The following is a 25,141-nucleotide window of genomic DNA, read 5'->3' on the forward strand; positions in this document are numbered from 1 at the left end:
GCTACTTTCTGGTCCCGAAAAAGAACAGACAGTGGAGACCAATTTTAGATCTAATACTCCTAAACAACTTTTGTCAAGTCTCAAAAATTCAGGATGGTGTGACTTACATTTATAATTCAGTGATTACAACTGGGGGATTGATTTTTAGCCCTCAACCTTCAGGATGTCTATTTTCATATCGCAATTCACACATTTCACAAATGATTCCTGTGCTTTTCAGTAGACCAGGATTACTTTCAATATTGAGTGCTCCTGTTTGGCCTTTTGTCTGACCCAAGAGTGTTCTCAGATGTGCTGGCAGCGGTCGCAGCTTATCTTTGACATCCGGGGATAACCATTTTTCCGTGCCTTGACAAATGGCTACTCAAAGGCCAGTCTTACAATGACGTTTTTGACACAATAAAGAGGATGAGCTCCCTGTTCCATGAGCTAGGGTTGCAGCTCAACATTGAGAAATTCAAGTTGAACCCGGTACAAAGAATAGAGTTCATAAGAGCCTCCTTGGACACTATATCAGCTAAGGCTTATCTTTCCCTCAACGGATTCTTGATGTTAGCAAATCTTGTCTAAAAGGTTCAAATCAGCCCATAGATATCAAAAAGAAGCTGTTTTCAATTGCTCAGACACAGGGCAGCCTACACTTTTGTGATGCCATGTGCCAGGCTCCACCTTTGATATTTCCAGGGCTGGCTCAGGACTATTTGTACTCCAAACAAACACAGCTTGAACAAGTTAGTGTCGGTCCCTCGTCAGGTAGGAGAGTCTCTCAGTTGGTGGAGGGACACCGACAAAGTCAGTGCAGGGATTCCGTTTGTTCAGCCTTCTCCCTCTATCACTATAACGACAGATGCAGCCCTGAGGGGCTGGGGGATGCACTTGGGGGGACCCTCACAGTACATGGCAAATGGTCTTCCCAAGAGATACAACTACACATCAATCTCATCGAACAGAGGGCAGTCAGGAATGCATGTATCCACTTCCTCCCTTTACTCAGGAACAAATCCATAAAGAGTCTCATGGACAACATAGCTTGCATATTTTATGTTAACCGACAGGGATGGGCCAGGTCCCCTTCCCTGTGTGCTGAAGCAGTAAAGCTCTGGAACTCGTGCATAGCCAATTGCATCCTTATTTCAGCAACTTATCTTCCAGGGATATAGAACCAGTTAGCAGATGACCTCAGCAGGCACTTCTCCCAGGACTACAAATGGAAGTTGGATCCTCAGATTCTTGATCAAAATTTGGACTTGGGGAGTTCAAAAATAGACCTCTTTGCCACTGTTACCAACAAGAAATGCAAACGCTTTTGCTCAAGGGAGAGATTGGGTCCTCTCTCTTTTGGAGATGCCTTCCTCATTGCATGAACAGAAGGCTTTCCATATGTGTTTCTCCCAACACCCTGATTCTGAAGGTGATCAATAAGATCAAGCACAACAAAGCCATAATAGTCTCAGCGTGGCCCAGACAAATATGGTATCCTTTCCTGATTCACCTAACCATCTGTCAGATGATCAGCCTTCCATCCATTCCTCATTTTTTCCCAGGATGCTGGCTGCACTCTTCATCCCAACCTGAGTGTACTTCGTCTCAGAACTTAGCTCCTTGATGGTTCATGGGACTACAGTTGACTTGTTCTAAGGAGGTATGTAGTGGGGTGGACACCCGCTCCTGCCCTGAAGGGTAAAAGCAGCCCTGGAAAGGGCTTCAGCTCTAAAAGCTGGGCTGATTGGGAAAGCAGCCGCAGCTGGGCCATGCCCCAATCAGGCCTCAGCTGGCCCTATATAAGAGGCTGGGAGCCAGGAGCTCAACAGTCTCTCTCTGCCTTCAGAGAGAGAAGGGCCTGGCTGCTGGGAAGCTCAGAGTGTCTAGAGTGAGGCAGGGCTGGGGAAAGGCCAGAGGGGCTGTGGAGCTCCAGGCTGGCAACTCCCCAGGCTGCAGGGCCCTGTCCAAGGCCCCGGAGAGGCATTGGGTTCCAGAGAGGGGCAGCAGGTCCAGACCCAACCTGCCAGTGATGAGCAGGCTGATAATACAGTCTGCCCCAGGGTGTGGGGCTAGATGATGACTGGCAGTAGCCTTATACTGAGGCGAGGTGGGAATAGTGGGTGGGGGTTCCCTGGGGAGGGGAGACCCTAAGACTGAGGGGTTACTGCCAGGGGGCAGCACCCCAGGTAAAAGGGCACCGGGGTCCAGGGCGGGACATGGGGGCCAGAGGACAGGCGGACCACCGGCCTGCAGAGGGCACTCCAGGACGCTGAAAGAGCTAGTTCCTGGAGACCAGCAGGAGGCGCCGCAGGGGTGAGTCCGCTCTTCTACAAGGTACAACAAGTATTATTGGACAGCAGAAAAGATTCCATGAGATATGCTTACCTCCACAAATGGAAAAGATTCAGCCTGTGGTGTGTCCAGAGAAGTTTTCCACCTGTTCATTCTTACCTCTTGATGATCCTTGATTACCTCATAGAACTAAAGAACAGGATTGTCTTTCAGCTCTGTCAAGGTCCGCTTGGAGGCTATAGCAGCCTTCCATTCAGCAGTTGAAGGATTCTTAGTCTTCACCCATCCTACAACTGTAAGATTTCTGTGGGTACTGGGAAACCTTTTTCCCCAAGTTAAGGAACTCACTCCTATCTGGGATTTGAATTTAGTACTTAGATGCCTTATGCTTTGAGCCAAACCTCTTTCCTCATTAATTTATCTTGGAAGACAGCCTTTTTGGTGGCAATCACCTCTGCTGGCAGAATTGGAGAAGTAGGGGGCTCTAATGGCAGATCCTCCATTTACAGTATTTTTCAAGGACAAGGTTTTGTTATGTCCACATCCGCATTTTGTACCCAAGATATCATCTGAATTTCACATCAACCAGATTATGCACCTTCCGTTCACCCCTCCCCCACAAGCCTCATCGGTCCAAAGAGGCCATTTTACATGCTTTAGACATTAGGAGGGCAGTAGCCTTTTATTTGGAAAGAACCAAGTCATTTGGGAAGTAACCCAAACTGTTTGTGACTATTGTGGATAGATCCGAAGATTCAGCAATTTCCACCCACAGACACTCCAGGTGGATTTCTGATTGTATCCTATTGTGCTATAAATCTTTAGCTATACAGTCTCCTTCTAGGGTGTTGTCCCATTCCATGAGATCTCTGTCTGCTTCTATGGCATTATTCAAGAATGTTCCTATGTTTCTGGAAATGTATAAAACTGCCACTTGGTCTTCTGTACATACTTTTCCTGAGCATTATGCACTGGTCCAGTTTTCTAGATTAGATGCTGCAATTGGAAATGCTGTGGTGTCTTCAATCTTGGACTTGGCACAAAAGTCTCCCTCTCCAGCTGGGGTTACTGCTGGTAGTCACTGGAAGTGGAGCACCTATAGGGACACTACTCAAAGAAGAAGAGGTTACTCACCTTATGCAATAACTGGAGTTCTGTGAGATGTGTCCCCCTCTGGGTGCTCCACTACTCGCCCTCCTTCCCCTCTGCTTTGGAGTTTCCTCTGGGGACTTTATGGTACATAAGGAACTAAGGGCAGTTTGCCTGCACAGCCCTATATAGCCTTGCAGTGAGGCATGAGGAAGCTTAAGGCACATATGTGGGCTGAACGGGCACTACTACGAAAAATCTCCAATTAAAGGTGCAAGGGGCATTAGCACACCTTAAGTGGAGCACCCATAGGGATACACATGTCAAAGAACTGCAGTTACTGCTCAAGATGAGTAACCTCTCTGTGTAAGTAATCCCATATCAGTGTAGTGGGAATATTCTCATGCATGAAGTTACTCATCTGTGTAGATCTATGAGCTAAGATGTGAAAAAATTATCTAATTTACTGGATTGAGGTCTAAATTTTCAAAAGTAACTAAGTTGTGTATGCAAAATATGGTCACACTCCTTAAATGTTTTGAGTGCTTCCTGTGAGCTTCATTGGGAGTTGAGCACATTGGTGCAAACAGGTAATTATGCATGCAAAACAGATAGTTTCCTGTGCAAAATGGATTACTGCATGTTCATTTAGCCATTTACATTATGCAGTTATCTGCTACGACACACATATATTGTGTACATGTGTACATAGGCACCTAATTTTGCAAATGTGATAAAGGGAGTATTTGGATTCTATAATGCATAGGCTATCTGTGATGGGACTGTCACCTGATGTGCTGGAATTACCTCTGAGCCCATTTTCCACTGCCAGCTTGGGACTCCAGAACCCTGCCTTGTTGAGCCAGACACGCTAGTTTGCTGCAACACAGACCCAGGTCTGGTCCACACCCCCAAAGTTGCAGACTTTAACCAAAAACTGCTCAGCAAAGTCACCTATTTCCAACACCCAAACACCTTGTTCCCAATGGGATCCAAACCCCAAATAAATCCATTTTACTCTGTATAAAGCTTATACAGGGTAGACTCATAAATTGTCCGCTCTCTATAACACTGATAGAGAGAGATGCACAGCTGTTTGCTCCCCCAGGTATTAGTCACTTACTCAGGGTTAATTAATAAACAAAAGTGATTTTATTAAGTATAAAAATAGGATTTAAGTGGTTTCAAGTAATAACAGCCAGAACAAAGTAAATTACCAAGCAAAATAAAACAAAACACGCAAGTCTAAGCATAATACATTTAAGAAACTGAATACAGGTAAATCTCACCCTCAGAGATGTTCCAGTAAGGTTCTTTCACAGACTAGACTTCTTCTTAGTCTGGGCCCAATCCTTTCCCCTGGTACAGTTCTTGTTAGTTACAGCTCAGGTGGTAACTAGAGGTTTTCTCATGACTACAGTCCCCTTTGTTATATTCCACCTCCTTTTATATCTTTGCCACAGGCAGGAATTCTTTGTCTCTCTCTGGGTTCCCACCTTTCCTTCTAAATGGAAAAGCACCAGGTTTAAGATGGATTTCAGTATCATGTGACATGTTCACATGTCCTGTGAGACTTCATTACTCACTGGCTGGAAGGCTTCATTACTCACGTATGCAGGAAGGCTTACAAGTAAACAGAGCCATTTACAACCAATTTTCCTGGTTAATGGGAGCCATCAAGATTCCAAGCCACCATTAATGGCCCACACTTTGCATAGTTACAATAGGACTTCAGAGTAATACTTCATATTTCTAGCTTCAGATACACGAATGATACATTCATACAACTAGGATGAACACACTCAGTAGATTATAAGCTTTGTAATGATACCTTACAAGATACCTTTTGCTTAAAGCATATTCCAGTTACATTATATTTACACTCGTAAGCATATTTCTATAAAACATATGGAGTGCAACGTCATACTATAGTTGGGGAAATTAGCATTTCTTGCACTGTCTCAAGGCTGGAAGTCAACAAAATAGATCAGATACTCAGGTAGCATAAACTGGCATAGCTTTGTTGTCTTCTCTGGAGCTGCACTGATTTACGTCAGCTAAGGATCAGACTTGATATTTTTTTCTTTAAAAAAAATGTAAAGTCAAATAAACATCCCCATAAGATTTACAATAGTCAAAATAGTAATTTGAGGTAATATATAACATTGACAAGGTTTCTGCTAGTTTTGGAGGTAGCTATGGGTTTCATAGAAATCAGTCTAATATAATTAAATTTCATTTTAGTTTAATTAGTTTAATTAATGTTTGTACAGAACTTTGAATATGTAACACACCAGAGAGAGCTAAGTATTAAATTAATATTGAAGTGATGGAAACAAGGTAGGTTGTTTTAAGTTCAGTATTGTTCACACAAAACCTGCTTTTCATAGTGAGGAGGAGAATGGAGTTTGTGCAACAATAGTTGCTTTAGAGTTGCCTGTTTTATTTTAGGCCTTTCACCATCTGTTTCCATGGCAGCAAAGCATTCAGGAATCTGGTATATTTCAAAGACAAAATACAGGAAATTCCATTTTCACAACAGCAATAACAGACTTAAAAATCCAAAAGGCTCTGAAATATTTAGTGTGTTTAACCCCAACCCAGCTCCACAAACTGGTAATAAACAAAACTCTAGTCTAGATCCACAAATTAGCACCTACTTTAACCTAACATGGGCCCACCAATAGGTACTAAGCCTGGACCCTACTTTGGGACCATTGGCCCACCCCAATCCAATCTTGTTCCCACTTGCCTGCATCAACCTTAACCCTAGCCAAGGCCCACTGGGTTTTACGTAACCCTGACTTCAATGTAGCAGGCTGCACCCAGCCTGGAGCTACTAGCCAGTCTTCACTCTGAGCCTAGCCCTGGTGCTGGCACCAAACCTAATGTTAGCTAGGGCTTATCAGGTCACACTCAAATTTAGCCTTAACATGTCCACTGAGCCATCCCCAGCGTGGCCCCCCAGATGACCTCAATCTCTGTTTTCATTTAGGCCATCTAGCTGGCTCCGAGACCTAATGCTAGCTGGCCCATGGGCCATCGCCAGCCCTAATTTGAACCTGGGCCCACCATGGCCCCATCCCTCATCTGGTCCCTCTCCAATCCCAACGTGGGCCTAGGACTAGCCCTGATCACAACTTAAGAACGTGAGAACACATCTTTGTCCCTGTCCAGCCCATCCCACAGATAACTCAACTGAGCCTAACCTCCAGGCCTAAATAACAAAATAAAACCGGTAAAAACAATCTAGCAACTATAAGATGAAGTAGAAAAATATACAGATTGCATTTAATGCTGTCCTTAACAGTGGAGGATTAACTGAGGTGTTGACTGTGTGGAGGACGCTTAGCAAGTAGTAATTTAATAAACAATAAACAGTATAGACTCCCCAAAGGGGACTCATGGAAATCTGGAAGGAAACACACATCTTTTTACAAAGGATTACTGTGGCTATTTAAGGTACTTTTTCTTTTTCCACATTTCATCTTGTCCAAAAAACTCATAGACCCTCTTTATCTTTTGACCTTTTTTGCTTCTCTTCTGAATCCAGCTCAGGACAGGCTAGCAGATATACAAATGCATCCTTGTGGGAGGCAAAATGCTCTTGTGCATAAGGCTGTGTGTGAAAATCAGGAGATGTGGATTCTGTTCCCAGCTATGTCACAGACATTTAGATGATCTTAGCCAAAGTCTCTGCTTTTCAGTTTCCTCATCTGTAAAATGAGGATACCTGCCTCAGTGGATTGCTCTGAGGTTTGATTTGTTAATATTTGAAAAGCTCTTTGACAGCCTCAGATGGCAAATGCTGTAGATGTGCAAAGTACTACTATTTTGGAGAGACTCATGTATACCAAAGGGATGGCTGAGAAGAAAGACTTAAGAGCAAGAATAGCTTTGTAAGAGACAAAACCTCTCCCTGACACTTAGCAGATGGAATCCTCCCAAACATGCAGTGGAGTTGCTCCTGAGGCTACAATAGCAGCTGTGGGCTGCAGTTGTGTTCTTGGTTACTGCATCTCCTCTTCTGTGAGGGGCCAGGCTGGTGAATCAGTTTAGCTGTGTCTGTCTCTCTGAGGTACTTATATGCCCCCCATTACCATAGTGTCTGAGCGTCTCACAATCTTTAATATGTTTATCCTCACACCCCCTACTTGTAAGGTAGGGAAGTGCTATAATCCCCATTTAACTGAGGGACAGAGAGATTAAATGTCTTGCTCAAGGTGACCTAGGAAATCTGTGGCAGTAAATCCTAGGCCAACACCCTAATGCTGGATGATTCATAGATTCTAGGACTGGAAGGGACCTCGAGAGGTCATCGAGTCCAGTCCCCTGCCCGCATGGCAGGACCAAATACTGTCTAGACCATCCCTGATAGACATTTATCTAACCTACTCTTAAATATCTCCAGAGATGGAGATTCCACAACCTCCCTAGGCAATTTATTCCAGTGTTTAACCCCCCTGACAGTTAGGAACTTTTTCCTAATGTCCAACCTAGACCTCCCTTGCTGCAGTTTAAACCCATTGCTTCTTGTTCTATCCTTAGAGGCTAAGGTGAACAAGTTTTCTCCCTCCTCCTTATGACACCCTTTTAAATACCTGAAAACTGCTATCATGTCCCCTCTCAGTCTTCTCTTTTCCAAACTAAACAAACCCAATTCTTTCAGCCTTCCTTCATAGGTCATGTTCTCAAGACCTTTAATCATTCTTGTTGCTCTTCTCTGGACCCTTTCCAATTTCTCCACATCTTTTTTAAAATGCGGTGCCCAGAACTGGACACAATACTCCAGCTGAGGTCTAACCAGAGCAGAGTAGAGCGGAAGAATGACTTCTCGTGTCTTGCTCACAACACACCTGTTAATACATCCCAGAATCATGTTTGCTTTTTTTGCAACAGCATCACACTGTTGACTCATATTTAGCTTGTGGTCCACTATAACCCCTAGATCCCTTTCTGCCATACTCCTTCCTAGACAGTCTCTTCCCATTCTGTATGTGTGAAACTGATTTTTTCTTCCTAAGTGGAGCACATGATCATTCCTTTCCTTGTGTAGTAATCACACCCCTTCACCAGGCCAAGGGCCTTCTGCAGCCCTTATTTGGGCTGTTGCTGTTTGAGTAGCTGAACAAACTGTTTCAAGCATGTCAGTTTAGGCATGTCTAGGAGAAAGTGTTCTGTTCAAGGTAGAAAATAATTTAACCCAGTAATTCTGATCCCCCAAGCCTTGTTTGAAATACCAGATGTAATTTTATGCTGTTTAAAAGATTCATATGCATGCAAAACAGATAGTTTTATCTATGCAAGAATGCTTTGCCAGTGGCAAGGTATGTTCTTACAAATCAGCAGACCACTCGCATATCTCTATCTAGATGCACATATAAACACATGCCAAAACCCAGCAGGGATATTGCAAGAACAGCAATTTAACACCATTGTATTCTCAACTAGGAGTATCTCTTTTCTCCCGCTAAAGCCATTTATCCTCATATCCACACATAGGAATACTGGACTTCCACATTCTCCTCCTATCCACAAGCTGGTTGCTCAAGCCAGTCCTTCTACCCAGTTACTTTCCCTGACTCCCTTGTTTTTCTTTCTTTTCACGTCCCTTTCTTTGTTTCACTCTTCGTTTCCTTCTCTCGTGTACTTTGGTGTATCTCTTTATGCATATCTGTGCCTGTTTCCTCTTAGACTTCTTCTGTAATGTTTATCTATTTTTGCTGTCTTTTTTTGTCCCACACAGACAACGCAAAGCAACTGTAAACACAGTTTAACCAGCTTGTGAAACCTGATTTGTGGCTGCCCCGAGTCTGCTTTCTCATCTTGCTCCTTTATCAGACTTCTTTCTCCTCCCTTTCCTTCCCTGTTTCCTCTCTTCTTTTCTTTGTCTACCACCTCTTTTCCCATTCATTTTCCTTCCCTCTCACAAATATTTGTAAATAGCTGTGTATTTTCTGTAAAAGAAGTGATTTATAAAGGGGCCTCACTTGAGGCACACAAAGCTCAGACACAGGTAGCACGGATATCCTTGTAGCATCTCTCTGGGTTAGCATGAACCACAAAGCAAGCACACTAAAGAAAAGTTAAGTGCCAAGCACTGTGGCTTCTTCCTGCCCTGCTTATGTCCTTGAATTTTTTACAAGCAATGAACAAAGTGAACAGATTTATAAGTAACAACCTGCAGTGTGTACCTATCATTAACGGTATTTTTTCATTTAGGAATTCTGGGCTCTGCAGGACCTTGCTAAACACAAGTTCTTTTCAGACTGGGTTACTATATACCTCTTGAGATTAGGACGGTAAGATAAATACAGTTTCAAATTAAAAATAACAAGAGTATGTTTCCCAGTGGAATTTAGGTGGGGTAAACTTAATCTTACCCTGGTCTGGGTCAGATATTGCATGGTCTTCAGCCAATTCTATATATTGCTCCTGGGCATACTTTTACATGCCATTTTTCCCTATGTGAATGGAGATCTCGCTAGCTGCCATGATAATTGCATGGCTGGAATGTATATTTATTCTATCTAATTACAATCTGGTCTATTCTGAAACACAACTTTGTAAAAATGACGTTATGGAGTTCAGCATTGAAGTGTCCTTCAGTGACCCCATAGCATATTTACTCACTTTACAATTATGGTGGTTTTTTAAACTGACAACCCAGCAAACTCAGTCTGGGATTTGAAAGTCAAGCTGTGTTCTCTCACTAGTAATCTATATGCTTCTGGTCAGGTGCTCTTCTCATATACACTTCTGCAACCCTGTTGCCTTGGACTTAGGGGACTGCACAGATGTGACTCAATGTGTAATTGAAAGACAGTGGATTGCATAGGTGTCTGCTTCACAGTTGGAACCAGCTAAAATTCTGTTGTTTCATAAGCCAAAAAAGAACCCTGTTTGCTCTTACATAGTTGTGTTGACTTTGCAGGGCTGATAGTGGTAACAAGAGAAATCAAACATTTTTAAACTCACGACAATTCTCATTCTCTTTAAAGATACAATTCTCAGGGAGCAAATGTACATGAGGAGCAAATCTGCAGAGAAAGAAAATGCCATTTTCACATAGTCACTTTTCAGAGTGTAATTGCACTTAGGGGGTTAATCCTGCTTCCATTGAAAACAATGGCAAAACTCCTATTAACTTCAATGGAAGGAGAACAAAATATTTTAAAAAGTAAGTAAACCCCACAAATGCATGGCAAAATTATGTGCCTAATTTGCACATACATTTGTCAGAGCTGCAGCTACAAATCTGAAATATTGGTAAATGTCCAGTAAGATTTGTAATTTGGCATTTGTGCCAGTGAATAAGTATTTGCCATTTGCATTTGATCATATGCAGTTTAGGAAATTAGGTCAATAGTGTCAAATGGAATGCATTTAGAATATATTCAGTATAGGAATGAAACTCAGCCGCTTTGTAGTGGATGCATTATCTTCTGAGAAACCTTGAGGGAGTATATATACTAAACAAATGTAGAATGAATACTTTTTGAATGATGTCTTGGGAAAATGTTAGGAGAGAGATAAAAGGGAAAGTAGATATGCCAGTTAGGTTTGTTTAATTCTTGCTGTTCAACTAATGGAATTATTGATTTTTTTCTATTTACAGTAGGATAGGAAACTATAATGAAAGGGAAAAGAGGGAAATGTGGTATCATCAAGAGAAGTTAAAGTGCACAAAATTCATGTAATATTTTTTTTTGGTTTTCCACATATAGTAACATGGGTGATTCAGACAGTACAAGAAGAAAAAGAATGACAGGTAAGTAAATCAATTGAAGAATTTAGAACTTTTCAGGCAATTGGAAATCGTTAGGTAACAGTTTATTCACAGAAGTATGCTATCCATGCACTAGGTATTCAATTAAATAATTACTGTGGTTGTGACATGTCAATGGTCTGAAGAAAGTATCAAAATTGTCCACTGGGAATAGAAATATGTACATTTGCTTTCCTGCAGGTTATACAGAGCCTGAGTCTGTGACTGTTAGGGTACTGTGCCAGGTACAGCTTTTTTTGTCTGAGGAGAGAGAATGGGTAATTGTATTTCATGGCAATTGTATTTGTTTCATTTTCCAAACAAAATCCCCAAACAACTCAAAAGCACTATCACACTTGTACGTGGTGCCTCGCTGCACAAAACATGGTTCTTCAAGGCTATCAACCCCTACCTTTCAGGAGCACTAAAAAGTACCATATTTTTATGAAGAAAAGGAAACAAGGGTCAGATTTTGGTCTTAATTACACTGCTGCACATTTGGAGTAATTCTGTTAAACTTCGATAGAATTACTTCAGATTTATACCAGTGTAATTGAGATCAGAATCTGGCTAAATGTATCCTGACAGAACTGTATATACATACTTCAATTGAACAAATCGTCATGAAGTTCATGGCTTAAAATGAAGCTTTATTCCTTCAGCAGTTACTGTTTTCACTCCTTCTGTACTGCATTTACATTAATTAAATTAAAATGATCCACACATCCTTTTCAGACTTCTTCCTTGTATAAATTATCACAGTTTCAGTTACTTTAATTTAAAGTAACTGAATCTCTTCATAATTACTTAGAATGTGAACAACTAATCTCATCCTGTTGCTGTGGCAGTTTAATCTAGGTGAAAGATATTCATGAACAAACATTATTAATCGATGTTTCTAATCTTTCAAAGGTCAAGATACATCACATTGTTCTGCATTTCATTATTTGATTAAAGCCAAATATACTTCTCTATGAATGCTTATCTAAAACTTGTGAAGTACAATTTACTTTTCTGCACCATTTTTTCTGTTGAGCAAGTATTAAAATGCAGTACCAAACCTGTTGCCATTTTCATACAAAAAAGCTTTGAACATGTTGAAACAAAAAACATTCTGTTTTTTAAAACTTGTTTTTATCCCTTTCCCCCAACAGTCTCCATAAAATAAAGTAGAAATTAGAAATGCTCATAGCTGGCTTTTGGGACCATGGATGTGGGTGGAATCCACACTTCCTCTGGTTTTTACATTCCCTGAAAACCAAGACTAATTTAAGTTTTCATTTAAAAATCTGGTGTCTCTAACCCTTTCCATTGTGGGGGCAGCCTTCTGAATATAAATTGACTGGTAGGATTGAAAGTTTACCACTGATTGAGATAATGGACTGAAATCGCTTCTGCTGGTTCAGAGAGAGGACTAAATTGCACATCTCTGCACCAGCAAGGAACTTGAACTGTCCTCTGGGTGAAATTCAACCCTGGCAGGTAGAAGCAAATGCAGCCTAAGAGAATCTAGCCTTATATCTGAGATATCAAATAGTGGACTTTACTTTGATTCTGATAGCTAGATTCAGTGCTCCTGTCACCCTGGATTTAGAATAATCCTATTACTAACACATACACATATTGGAGAGGTAAACTGGCACCTAAAAATATAACTCAACAAGTAAATCTACATCAGAGCATTATAAGTGAGATTTACAATATCTGTATGAAATCTTAACTCTTAAGGAAAATAGTATTTCTTTCAGAAATATCAGTACTTTTACTACTACTGCTACTATAGCCCCTTTTATATAAGGATCTCAAATCATTTTACAAGTACATTAATAATCATCAAGCTTCACTTGTGAGATAGGGTAAATGTTATTAGTTATTATAATTGTGATTATCCACATCACATGGGGGAAACTGAGGCACATAATTTAAATGACTAGCTTAAAGCTCCAGAATGAATCAATGGGTGGAGTTGATAATTGACCCCAGAAATCCTAGCTTGCAGCTCCTGATAATCACTAGACCACACTCATCACTCTTTCTCGCTAGACTTGCATTTAACGTTATTATAACTACAATATCGTTTTATATCAAAAGATCAATTTCTGTTTACATAATATTGAAATCTCATTTACGCATTGTTTAAAGATGACATCACAATACTGACAAAACTTTATTATTTCCTAATCAACATGCAGTTATTAAAATCATATAATCATTTCTTATCTTAGTATAGTTTTATACTGCTGCTTGTCATCATATATTACTCCTGGGGGAATTTTGCTCCAAAAATTAAAAATTCTGCACATACTTTAAAATTCTGCAAAATTATACATATTTTATTTGTAAAAATAACACAATATAATCAGACCAGTTTCAGTTATTTCAGTAATTTATTTCAAAATATCTGTCAGGAAGTATGTCTGTAACAATAGAGACAAAAAAAAAAAGATTCAGGAAATGTGTTTCTGACAAATAGATTCCTTGCTAGGCATATTAATACAGAACTTTGAGTAATGCATTTAAACTACAATACAGAAACGCATTTCCTGCACTCCTCAGAAGCAGTGCAAAGGCTTGAGGGCTTGGAGGAGCTGAGGGAGAGGGAAGGAGCCTGGGCGTGAACCCGGAGGGTTGTTGGGTGTGGGTGAGAGAAGTATGGAAAAGGTTTTTTTGGGTGGGAGAGGAATTGTTAGGCAATTGGAGAGCCTAAATGGCTCAACATTGTCACTCCACTAGCTCCTGAGTTGCTCCCCTCCCCCCTACTAGCCCTTCTAAATCCCAGTCTGTGACTGCCTAGCAGCTCTGTGTGCCCCACTCTGTCCGGAGCCTCCTCACCTGGCCCTGCTGTGAGGAATGCAGCCTCTCCGGCTGTCTGCTCTCTCTTCTGGCGCCACAGCAACCCCTGGTGGATGAAAGGTGTAACTGCAGCACCTCTTCACCGGAATCTATATTTTGCAGAGAAAAAAATGTGCAGGGGGACATGAATTCTGCACATGCGCAGTGGCGCAGAATTCCCCCAGGAGTAATACATCTGAGCGACATCTGTGTAAATCATTAGCAATATCAAAATCTGTAGTGGACTTCATGTAGTCTTTATCACTTTTTCCTTTTCAAGGTAAAATCTCTACTAGGGGTAGGGTTTGTGGTTCTGATTGTTTAGACTCTATTAACTTACCTTTTTTTCGTAGAAGAGGGTGGTTCAGTGTTGTGAATGTCATATGGTGGAAAGATCTTTTCAAAGAGGAAGGTTTTGCAGCATTTCCTAAAGACAATCAGACTCTGGATTTGCCTAATCTCCTCTGAATCTCTATTCAGTAGCCATATCTCCTCAACTCTTATGCACTGTGTCCTGGCCTTTGTGATCTACCTTGTTCCAGAGCAGTGCCACTGTCGCATCAGTTATTATAATAGGTCAAAATTCAGTCTTTAATAGATCAGGCCCCAGCTACATTAACTGCTTTGAGGATTAGGACCAAAGCACTAAACTGATATCAAAAACTGTTTGGGAGCCAGTGGAGGGATTTGATCATAGGCCTGATGTACTCATGATGGCCTACCCTGTGGAGTAGTTGTGCAGCTGTATTATGTATCAGCTGGAGCTTATGCATTGTTTCCACATTCTGCTTCAGATACAGTAAATTACAGTAATCCATCCTGAAGGAGACAAGTGCATGGATCACTGTGGCCAAGTCCTTATCCTCAAGGAAAGAGCCACATTTCATTGCAAGCTGGAAGTAAAAGAAGGTAGTTTTAGATACTGATGCTATCAGGTCATCCACGCTTAGTGAAAAGTCAAACTGAATCCTGAGGCTTGACACTAATTTGGTAAATGGGGGTAGTATGCTATGAGTGGAAGGCGGAAACAGTGTCTTGGCTAGCATTCAACGCATTTCCTTCTCCAACTAGCATCACATTGGTCTTGCCTTGAGCCAGCTGCTCTTCACCCAAGAGCTGATGACTTGCTGGCATTGTGTTATCATAATAGTGGTGGTGATTGCATCAGATGAGAATGAGCTATATAGTTCACAGCTGAGCCCATGACGCCTCACTATCTCCGCTGGTTGTCTGGAAGATATTGAAAAGAAGAAGGAATACTATGGATCCCTGCAGGAAGGGAGGTGAGGGTCTTTGGAGAGGAGCAGTTAATCATCACCACTCTTGGAGTTCTGCTGGAGAGGAATGATTGGAGCCACTGTAGTGCTTGAGTATCAGGGGGTAGCCATGTTAGTCTGTATCTACAAAAACAACAAGGAGTCTGGTGGCACCTTAAAGACTAACAGATTTATTTGGGCATAAGCTTTCGTGGGTAAAAACCTCACTTCTTCAGATGCATAGATGCATGTCTCTATGCATCTGAAGAAGTGAGGTTTTTACCCACGAAAGCATTTTTTTATTCTGATTTTTTTATCTTTTACTGTTTATTCACATAGGCATTTTGGGAGGCTGGGCGCGAGCACCAGAAGCTCCCTAGAAGTAGGAGGTGCCACCAGTGCCTGGACCATGGCCCGGCTCCGCCCATGCCCCACCCCCTCTCTGCCCTAGGACCCTGCTCCCACTTGGGCTCTTCCCCAACACCCCATTCCGCCTCTTCCTGCCCCTGCTCTGCCTCTTCCCCTGAGGCCCCACCCTTGCTCCCCTTCTTCCTTCAAGGCCCCTCACCCACTGCTCACTCCCTCCATCCCCCACCACTTATTCCTCTCCGCCCCCTCCCCTGAGCCCCCGCCACTCGCTCCTTTCCACTCGCTACTGTTTTAAGGGTGAGCAATGGCAGGTGCGGGGGAGGGGGTGGAGGGAGCGAGCAGTGAGTGGGGAGCCTTGGAGGAAGAAGGGGAGCAAGGGCAGGGCCTCGGGGGGAAGAGGCACAGCACAGGCGGGGCTACAGGGGAAGAGGCAAAGTGCAAGTGGGGCCGTGGTCTGGGCGCTGGTGGCCTCCCCACTTCTCGGGAGCATCCAGCACTCCAAAGGCAGTGGGCCAGTGTGCTTCCAAAGGGAGGTGCACCACATCTGGCATTTCTTGCCTCCTGAAGCCTCTTATACCCCCCACCTGTGTTTATATAGTTTTCATCTAGCGCTTTTGAGTATCTGTGGTGGTTTATTACAATAGATGCCATGGATACAAAAGAAAAGTGCTTACCTACACTTCTTGTTCTCTGATGATCTAAATTGCAACACCTAGATTATCAATATCCTACTCAAATTAGTCAACTGTGCATTACTTTACATGTGTCCAGATCAAATTTCATCTATCAGGTGCTGTGCATTCATCAAGCTTGGTTAGATCCCTTTGAATTTCCTCACTGTCATCTCTAGTCTTGAATTACCTAAATAATTTTGTGTAATCAGCAAATGTTGCCATCTCACTGTTCACCCCCTTTTCCAGATCATTAATAAATGATTTTAACTTCACTGGTCCTACTACATAACCTTGGGTCATGTTGAAAATTAACCATCTATTCCTACTGTTCGTTTCTCTCAAATAGCCAGTTTCTAATCTCTGATTATACTTTATCTTTCACTCTATGACTGCTTAGCTTTTTAACAGCCTTTTATTACAGAGTTTGTCAAAGAATTTTTGAAAGTCCAAATACATTCTATCATGTTCTTTTATTCAGTTTCATAGACCAGCTCAAAGAATTCAAGTAGGTCAGAGAGGCACAATTTTTCTTCACAGAAGCTGTGTTGGTTTGTTCCTTTCATATCCAGTTCATCTAGTTCTTTTATAATTATCTTGTTAATGTAATTCCAATCAATTTACCTGATACTAAAGTAAGGGCTTGCTGACGTAAAATTCCCAAAACCTCCCCATTAACTTCTTTAAAGATCAGTATAATATCTGCTCCCTTCCCATTCTCTGGTATAAAAGCTGATTTTAGTAAAAGATTGCACATTTTTGTTGGCAGCTCACCCACTTCATTCTTAAATTCCTTCAGAACTCCTTGATTAATACCACACTGGACCCCCGCTTGAACGCAGGGTTTTGGATCCATGCACAGGGACCACGTTACCATGGGTCCCAATGTAATTAATTAAATTCAGGATCCATGCGCGGTCCTGCGCTATAAGCGAAATCGCGCTATATAGACGCGTGTTCAAGCGAGGGTCCGCTGTATTTAATTTTAATTCTTAACATTTTTTTCTATACAGAAGAGATAATCCACTGTCAAACTTGTCAGTTTGCTATTGTTCAGGATATATGTGCTTGGGACTAATATTATTTAATAGAATTTGTATTGCCTCCTGGTACTGAGAGTCCTTGTTTCAATGTGAGTTGTCATTTTAGTGTGAGTCATGTTACTTTCCCATCTGTTACAGTATTCTTTGATATTGTTACTATATTTTTAGTTTATTCCCGAAAAGCAATATAATGGATTAGATCAAATGCTCGGAAAAAGTAGATCCCATTGCACTGGAGGGAGGCAGAGCTTTAGTGGTTAAGGCAGGATTCTGGATATTGGCATGGCTGAATTCTATTCCTGGCCCTACCACTGAGTTGCTTTAGGATATTGGGCAAATTATTTCTCCACTCTGTGCCTCAGTTTCTCTATCCATAAAATGAAGAAACCAATCTCACTGGGAGAGTGTTAAGCTTATTTGATGATTGTTTCTAATGGATGAAAAGCACTGAATGCATACAGAGTAGTACTATCTTGTTAAAATAAAAAAATACTGTCCGGAAGGACTGTTGTTAATAACTATATATTTTTAAGTCTTAAGGAAAACGGTAGTTGAGACTTACCTGAACACACTGATGAAACGTACATTTTAGTAGCAGTATTATCTCTGTCTAACAATGTGTTTATTTGTGGGGTGAAAATCATTTTGAGGCTGGTTCACGAAATGCAGTGCCTGAGATTTCAGACTGCACTTTCACTCTGAAGGAGAGCTTCACCTCTGCAGCATTGCTAGTCTGCTTTGGCTTGGGGAGCCTTTAGAGCTCAGAGTTCAAAACCAGAGTCCCAACTCAGTTGTATAGCTCACTCTCCTTTCTAAATAACGTAAAGTATCAACCTCTTCTGCTGTGTTGCCTATAATGAGTCTTGTTGCTTCAAACTGCCAATGTCCAATTCCCAAAGTAAGAAATGTAATAGAATTATGAGTCACTGCGTAGTCATACAAGTTCTATTTAACCTACTGCATAGGCAATTAGATCTTCAAGAAATACTAGCTATTAGCTGGATTTGTTGTGCTTTTTATAAATTGTGCATATTACCAGAGAAGTATTACCTGTCCTAGGCCCTAATTCTGCAAAGGAAACCATCAAAAGTGAATGCAGTTCTACTGTAAGGGTGAACCCCATGAATCTCTTTGCAGGATCAGGGCCATAGTCTCTCTCTGATGTGAATTCTTAGGTGCTGACCTGCTGCCTACAAGGTATACATTTGCAAGCAAACAAAAGCATTCCATAGTATCAGTGCTTTTGTTTACAAAGGACAGAAGAAAATGGCATTATGTGGAGAAGAGTTAAATTTTAATCTGAAATAAGGAACGTAATGAGGGACAAGTTGAGAGATGATTTGAGGGTTCAGGATTTTATCAATGGTATTTTGTCTGTTTTTTCCCCCTCGAACAATATGCCATAGGACTATTTCAAAGCATATTTTAGAAGGTTACATATTTTTTTTCCCCTCAGAAATATTTTTTATTCTTTAAACATTTTCTATGTCTTGAAACAAGTGTTATTCACACTAAATCTACTGGGACATCTACTAGAACAGCAGTTCTCAAACAGGGGTCCGGGGCCCCGTGGGGGGCTGCGAGTAGGTTTCAGGGGGTATGAGATTTGCTGGAGCCCAGGGCGGAAAGTTCAAGCCCCACCATGTGGGGCAGAAGCCTGAGGCCCCGAGCCCCACCACCCGGCGCTGAAGCCAAAGCCTGAGCAACTTAGCTTTGCGAGGCCCCCTGTGGCATGGAGCCCTGGACAATTGCCCTGCTCGCTACCCCCTAATGCAAGCCCTGGCTTTTAATCTACTGGATATGCAGAAAAAGAATTGTTGTGGCACGGTTGGGCCATGAAGATTTTATAGCATGTTGGGTGGGGCCTCAGAAAGAAAAAGGTTGAGAACTCCTGTACTAGAACATCTCCGCTTTCAAAATGATTGGAACAAATGAGCCTTAGTTGTGTGAGCAAAAACCATAGACCCTTCATGCCAAGGCTAAGGCTAATAGTGCGTCTAGTACTGCTGATTGATCTCCTATAAAGGAATAGTCAGGTACTGACCCTGGGAAAATACACTGCTCCTGTGTCATGTAAAGATTTATACTGGGAGTTTAACAGGTTTAAGAAACAGATTTAATCGGTAGATATTCTTTTGGTCATTAATTGAAAGAAAACATACTGAACCAGAAGGCCATGCTTTAATTAAAGAGGAAAATTAGGACTTGTCTGAGTGATATCAGCCAGGAATTTGAGAATTAAAGTCTGTTTGCTTATAAGAATTTTCCTTGATCCCAAGATGCAGGATAAACTCCTTTGTAGTCTATCATTTGTTCCTTCTGAAGAGCAATGGTGAACTAATAATTCAGCAGTCTCATTTTCAGAGTCCATTGGACTGCCCCTTATTAGATATAAACAGCCTGAAACCTGTCCGAGAAGAAATGTGGCTCTCATGGATGCTTCCAACAGGTTTTGGAAAAAAGCTGTTTTTATGATTATGATGCTTCCATTTGCCGAGTTGTTTGAAGCTGTTCAGGACAGAGTGCTGATTCCTGAGCCCACTTATGCCCTATTTTAATGTGGCATGTTTAGAATTTTAACTATCTTAGGCTTCTTATCCTCCCCTTTGCCTTTATTCAACTTCTTGGTTCATAGCAATTTGACAACAGTGGAAAGCAAAACATGGTTTTATTTACCCACAGTAAGAACAGAACAACTGTATAAAGCACAGGAAGGACTTACAAGAATCACAAACCAAAAGTGTAGGTTGAAATAATTGCTACATAAAGCTTTGAAAGCTTCTCTGGTCAGCATCTTGATGTGCGAACCTCAAGAAAAATTCAGAAACTAATGTCTAAGTATAATTTTATTCTCATTAATATTATTCACCCCTTTTGTCATTAAGCTATATCATGATTTATTATAATAATAAATATTATAACCCTTAATAATACATTGACAATGGCAATTTGTGTCCTTACTTGTGCAGTCAGCAGAGGCACCCGAACTGGATCCCCCTCACTATAAAAGGGAGGAGAGCAGTTGGGAGGGCGTTCTCTGAGAAGGCTCCAGGACTCTAGAACTTGCTTCCCCTGCCTCCTCCCTTGCTCTGAAATAGTCAAAATTTGGCAGCCTCCTGGGCACACAGCACCACACAGCAAAAGAAACCTGTTTCACTGGGCTTTTAGAGAAGGCTGAGGGTGTGCATCCCTCAATGGTAAAGGGGTGGAAAGAGTCTGGATGGAATGATTATTTCAATACTGCTGGAATTTCATTGTATTTCATAATTATTGAAGGTGTAAAGGCACCTAAGACCTTGGAGTAGGCATCTTTTTTATAGTTTTAAATCTAAATAAATATTTTCCCCCCAAATATATTAGCCTATAAAGGATCATTTATGCAGAATCACCCCCTCACTTGACTCCAAAAATCTAGATTTCAATATGCTAACCACTAATGAAAAGTGAATTAGTGATCCGCACTGAGAAATCTTCTTTGCATCATAGTATTTAATACCACCCTTTTCTCTCTGTTTGTAGCCTGGTTACTTACAAATTGGTCAAGTACACACTTCACATTAAGTTAATTTTTCTAACATATTTCAAACCCCCGTTAAAAATAAAAAACATCTAAATATTTGTTTAGTAATAAAAAATACTTACAAAAGAAGAACAATGGTACTGTGACATCACTATATGTAAAAATATGGCTAATTAATTCTTTTCTTTTCCTGTTATGTCACTGTTTTTTGTTTTGTTTTTGTTTGTTTTTTTTAATTGTGTACTAAACCTTTTAAGAAGAAATATGGGTTGCTTTTATATAGTATGTATTCAACTTTTTATAACCAAATTCAACTGGATTTTCCTTTAATTTCAGCTATCAATCCTAGATATGTACTTAGGAATTGGATGGCAGAATCAGCAGTACAAAAAGCTAAAATGAATGACTTTTTAGAGGTAAAACTGTCTACTAATTACATTTATGGAGCTAATGAAATGAGTGTTGTGTTCATAACACTTTTGACCAGTACTGCCCTCCAATAGTGGTAGTAATAAACACTTAGAGGAGTAATTCCCTGAGTGAGTTCAATGCTTAATATGTTTTGCCCCAGGGAATCTGCAAAACAATTTTGTGTGGAATGGCTTCTGAATTTTAATTGTTTCTAGGTTCATCTCCTGCAGGAAGTTTTACAACATCCGTTTCAGAGGCAAGCAGCAGCAGAGAAAGCTGGCTATTCACTACGCCCACCTTCTTGGGCCAAAGACCTTAAAGTCAGCTGTTCATCCTGATGAAGAGCAGCTGAAGCAAGAGAAAATGAGTGGGGTCAGAGCTCAAGCCTTCAAACTGGTGTGGGGGAACTAGGCAACACTACCTGCTTTCTCACTGTAGGCGTGGTTCTTTCCGAACTGCTGTGTGAAATTTTGACCAGGTTTGTCAAGAGAAATGGAGCTCTGCATGGTTCTATCAGGTAATTTGCTGGCATTTCTAGCTCTGACCCACATACCTATTTATGCATTAATTTGTGTCCTAGAGAAAATAGAGTTCAGTCAGGCTGTCACATTAACCTCCCTAAATCCATCCTCTTAGTGCTGTGTCTTGATTAGTTGTTTCTAGATAAGTTTAAAATTTGCCTGACATAGTTTTAATCATGGAATATTTTAATTAATGTCACCACTAGGTGTGACACACTGTTCAAATATAATTATATTCTGTTTTGAATAAGGTATTTGGAGATTTGAAGCAGGAAGCAAATCCAGATCTTAGCTGGACAGGATTAGTATTGCAAAATGGTTCCTTACTAAGTTTTATGTAGGTGACCTCATTGCTTCCCATTAAACCGCCAAATAGTTTTTTAAGGAAATTAAATTAAATGGTGAGCAAATTTATCTATGGAATGAATTGTCCAAGAGTAAAGTGGGATGTTCTTTGTATACCCAGATATCTATGGGCTTAGCTCACCCCACTTCCAATTTTTAGCATTTGACAGCATTAAGATTTATTTTGTACTGGTGTAATTCCTCAGGGAATGTCTGCTAGCTGGATATGGACTCTTCCTGAAGATAACTCAGTATATAAATTTAAATTAGATCAAGATGCCTTTCATACCCACTTTCCAGCTGTGCAGTGGAAGTCTAGCAAAAAAAGCTGGAAAAAATGGAGATATTGCTGAAAGTGTGTCACTTAACAATCCAATGGATAAATATGTAGAGATGCTAGTCTTCCCATCCTTAGAGATTGAGATTGCCTTCCATTATGAGCCTTTAATTTCATAATTATAATGTTATGGAAGGGTAGTATTTTTCTGGGCTGTTTAAGGTAAATTAAATTATTTGGAAGATCTGAGGGTTCAAGAATGAGGTGATCTTGTTACCCTAAAATTTTAGACCTCAGTTATGTTAGCCTATGATAGCGCTTATAATTTAACTAAAGGGTAACAAGGTTGTGGTTGCCCTAAAAGAATTGCCAGGATGTTACCAGGGGGCTTGTCTCAGATCCACAGAGGGCTCCCCAAAGAAAGCTAGTCTTACTAACCCCTAAAAGGACACACATATAGCCTTCCGCTCAAGGATGGACACACAAGCAGTAATTCTTCGAAAACCAAAGAATTGTCTATTTAAGGAAATAAGTGGTTATTTCAATGTATTTAATGAAGCAAGAAAGAATACATAGACTATAGTAAAACGCAACAGAATTACATTTAAAAGCGACGCAATAAAATAAAAGACCAGGCTATATAGGATAACTATCACATACAGGAAATACAGTAGTTTCAATGTAACATGCGCATAGAGATTCCCGTATACACAAAGGCTTTTCGCTTTAGTGATACAGTTTAACCCTGTACTTAATACCATGTGGTATACGTGACCTCTGTACACACATGAAAAACCATTACCATATTCACAGATTAAAAATAAACATTTACTTGACATCAACATTAACTCTTAACATTAAACATTTAACATGCTGTAAGCGCTGGCCAAGCAGTTACAAGACGGGTAGGGGAGATCTCACTCAAAATGCAGGCATCCAGCTTTATATACAAACAAATCTATACACTCTTAAATAATAGGTAGAAAAGAAGATCAGACTTTAACTTTTTATTCAAAATTTCCCTCTGACCCATCTAATTGGTCCTTCTGCTCTGTCTGATTTCCAGAAGTATGGGCTCCACAGCTGTGCTGTTGCTCAGTCGGGCTGCAGATGCAATGGCGGTTGCTGCTCTTCTGTTGCTCTTGGCAAAGTAGCTGCTAGCAGGCAGTTGCTCGTTGTCACGGCAACCTTAGAATTCTACTGCTGCTGCTGTTTTTCCATGTAGTTGCTTTTCAGGTAGCTGCTTTTCAGGCTGTTTAGTTCTTCTTTTCAGGCAGCTTCCGTTCTTATGCAAAGCTTCAAACTCACTACCTTCAGCGTGTTAGCTGAAAGTCTCCTACAATCTCAGCCTGCTGTCAAACCCACTACATACTCAGCCTGCTGGCTGTCGGCCTTGTGTACTAGTTGCTCTCTTAAGTTCAGATCCTCTCAGCCAATCAGTTTCTAGTTTTTCAGCTCCTCCCCACGACATCATACTTATTTTTAGGTAGGAAAGCTCCTCCCTGATGCCATCTTAGATTCTAGACCTTTCTAAGCTCCTTTCTCTAACGCCATCTTGTTTGCTGGAACTTTCCCCTACCTAAATTTGAACTATGTCATCACCATCCCTGCCATTTTGATCAGCCATGTTGGATTTTAAAATTTAAACTGTGTCAAGGCTGCTTCCCCACTCTGAACTTTAGGGTACAAATTTGGGGGCCTGCATGAAAACTTCTAAGCTTAACTACCAGCTTAGATCTGGTCCGCTGCCACCACTCCCAAAGTGCTAATTCCCTTCCCTGGGTAGCCTTGAGAGACTGTTCACCAATTCCCTGGTGAATACAGATCCAAACCCTTTGGATCTAAAAACAAGGAGAAATTAACCATCCCCCTTCTTTCTCCCACCAACTCCTGGTGGATCAAAATCCAACCCCCTTGGATCTAAAAACAAGGAAAAATCAATCAGGTTCTTAAAAAGAAGGCTTTTAATTAAAGAAGAAGGTAAAAATCATCTCTGTAAAATCAGGATGGAAAATAACTTTACAGGGTAATCAAACTTAAAGAGCCCAGAGGAATCCCCTCTAGCCTTAGGTTCAAAGTTACAGCAAACAGAGATAAACACTCTAGCAAAAAGGTACATTTACAAGTTGAGAAAACAAAGATTAAAAACTAACATGTCTTGCCTGGCTGTGTACTTACAAGTTTGAAATATGAGAGACTTGTTCAGAAATATTTGGAGAGCCTGGATTGATGTCTGGTCCCTCTCAGTCCCAAGAGCGAACAACCCCCAAAACAAAGAGCACAAACAAAAGCCTTCCTCCCACCAAGATTTGAAAGTATCTTGTCCCCTTATTGGTCCTTTGGGTCAGGTGTCAGCCAGGTTACCTGAGCTTCTTAACCCTTTACAGGAAAAGGATTTTGGAATCTCTGGCCAGGAGGGATTTTATAGTACTGTACACAGGAGGGCTGTTACCCTTCCCTTTATAGTTATGACGCCCCCCAAATCACAGATAGTGTTGGACAGTCGGTTCCACACTGGCTGTGATTTCTTCCTGGAGCTCTAGGAGAAAACAGAGTTAATAAGACACATGCACCTTTAGACATACTACTGATTATATAAAAACAATATGTTCCACATTCCAAGAACAATGTTTAACCAGTTGATTCTGGGAAACTTTCCCGGGAGAATGCATCAGCCACTTTGTTAGAAGCTCCTGAAATGTGTTGTATTTCAAAATCGAAATCTTGGAGAGCTAAACTCCACTGAAGAAGTTTTTTGTTATTCC

At 41.0% G+C, this 25,141-nt stretch overlaps 1 protein-coding gene across 2 annotated transcripts in view; it reads left to right on the top strand.

The window, feature by feature from the left end:
- The window catches only part of LOC101953600 (protein adenylyltransferase SelO-like), a 48,391-nt gene extending 24,078 nt beyond the window's left edge, over positions 1 to 24,313 (top strand). For both annotated transcript variants that reach the window (XM_065582942.1, XM_008162863.4), the window contains 4 exons: positions 9,586 to 9,665; positions 11,091 to 11,134; positions 21,159 to 21,238; positions 21,449 to 24,313. In XM_065582942.1, coding sequence (XP_065439014.1) covers positions 9,586 to 9,665; positions 11,091 to 11,134; positions 21,159 to 21,238; positions 21,449 to 21,571 — 327 coding nt within the window. In that variant the 3' untranslated portion in view covers positions 21,572 to 24,313. The remainder of the gene's footprint in view (positions 1 to 9,585; positions 9,666 to 11,090; positions 11,135 to 21,158; positions 21,239 to 21,448) is intronic.
- Positions 24,314 to 25,141: the final 828 nt, after the last annotated feature.

Source organism: Chrysemys picta, chromosome 2 (genome assembly GCF_011386835.1).
Source record: "Chrysemys picta bellii isolate R12L10 chromosome 2, ASM1138683v2, whole genome shotgun sequence".
Classification (NCBI taxonomy): domain Eukaryota; kingdom Metazoa; phylum Chordata; order Testudines; family Emydidae; genus Chrysemys; species Chrysemys picta.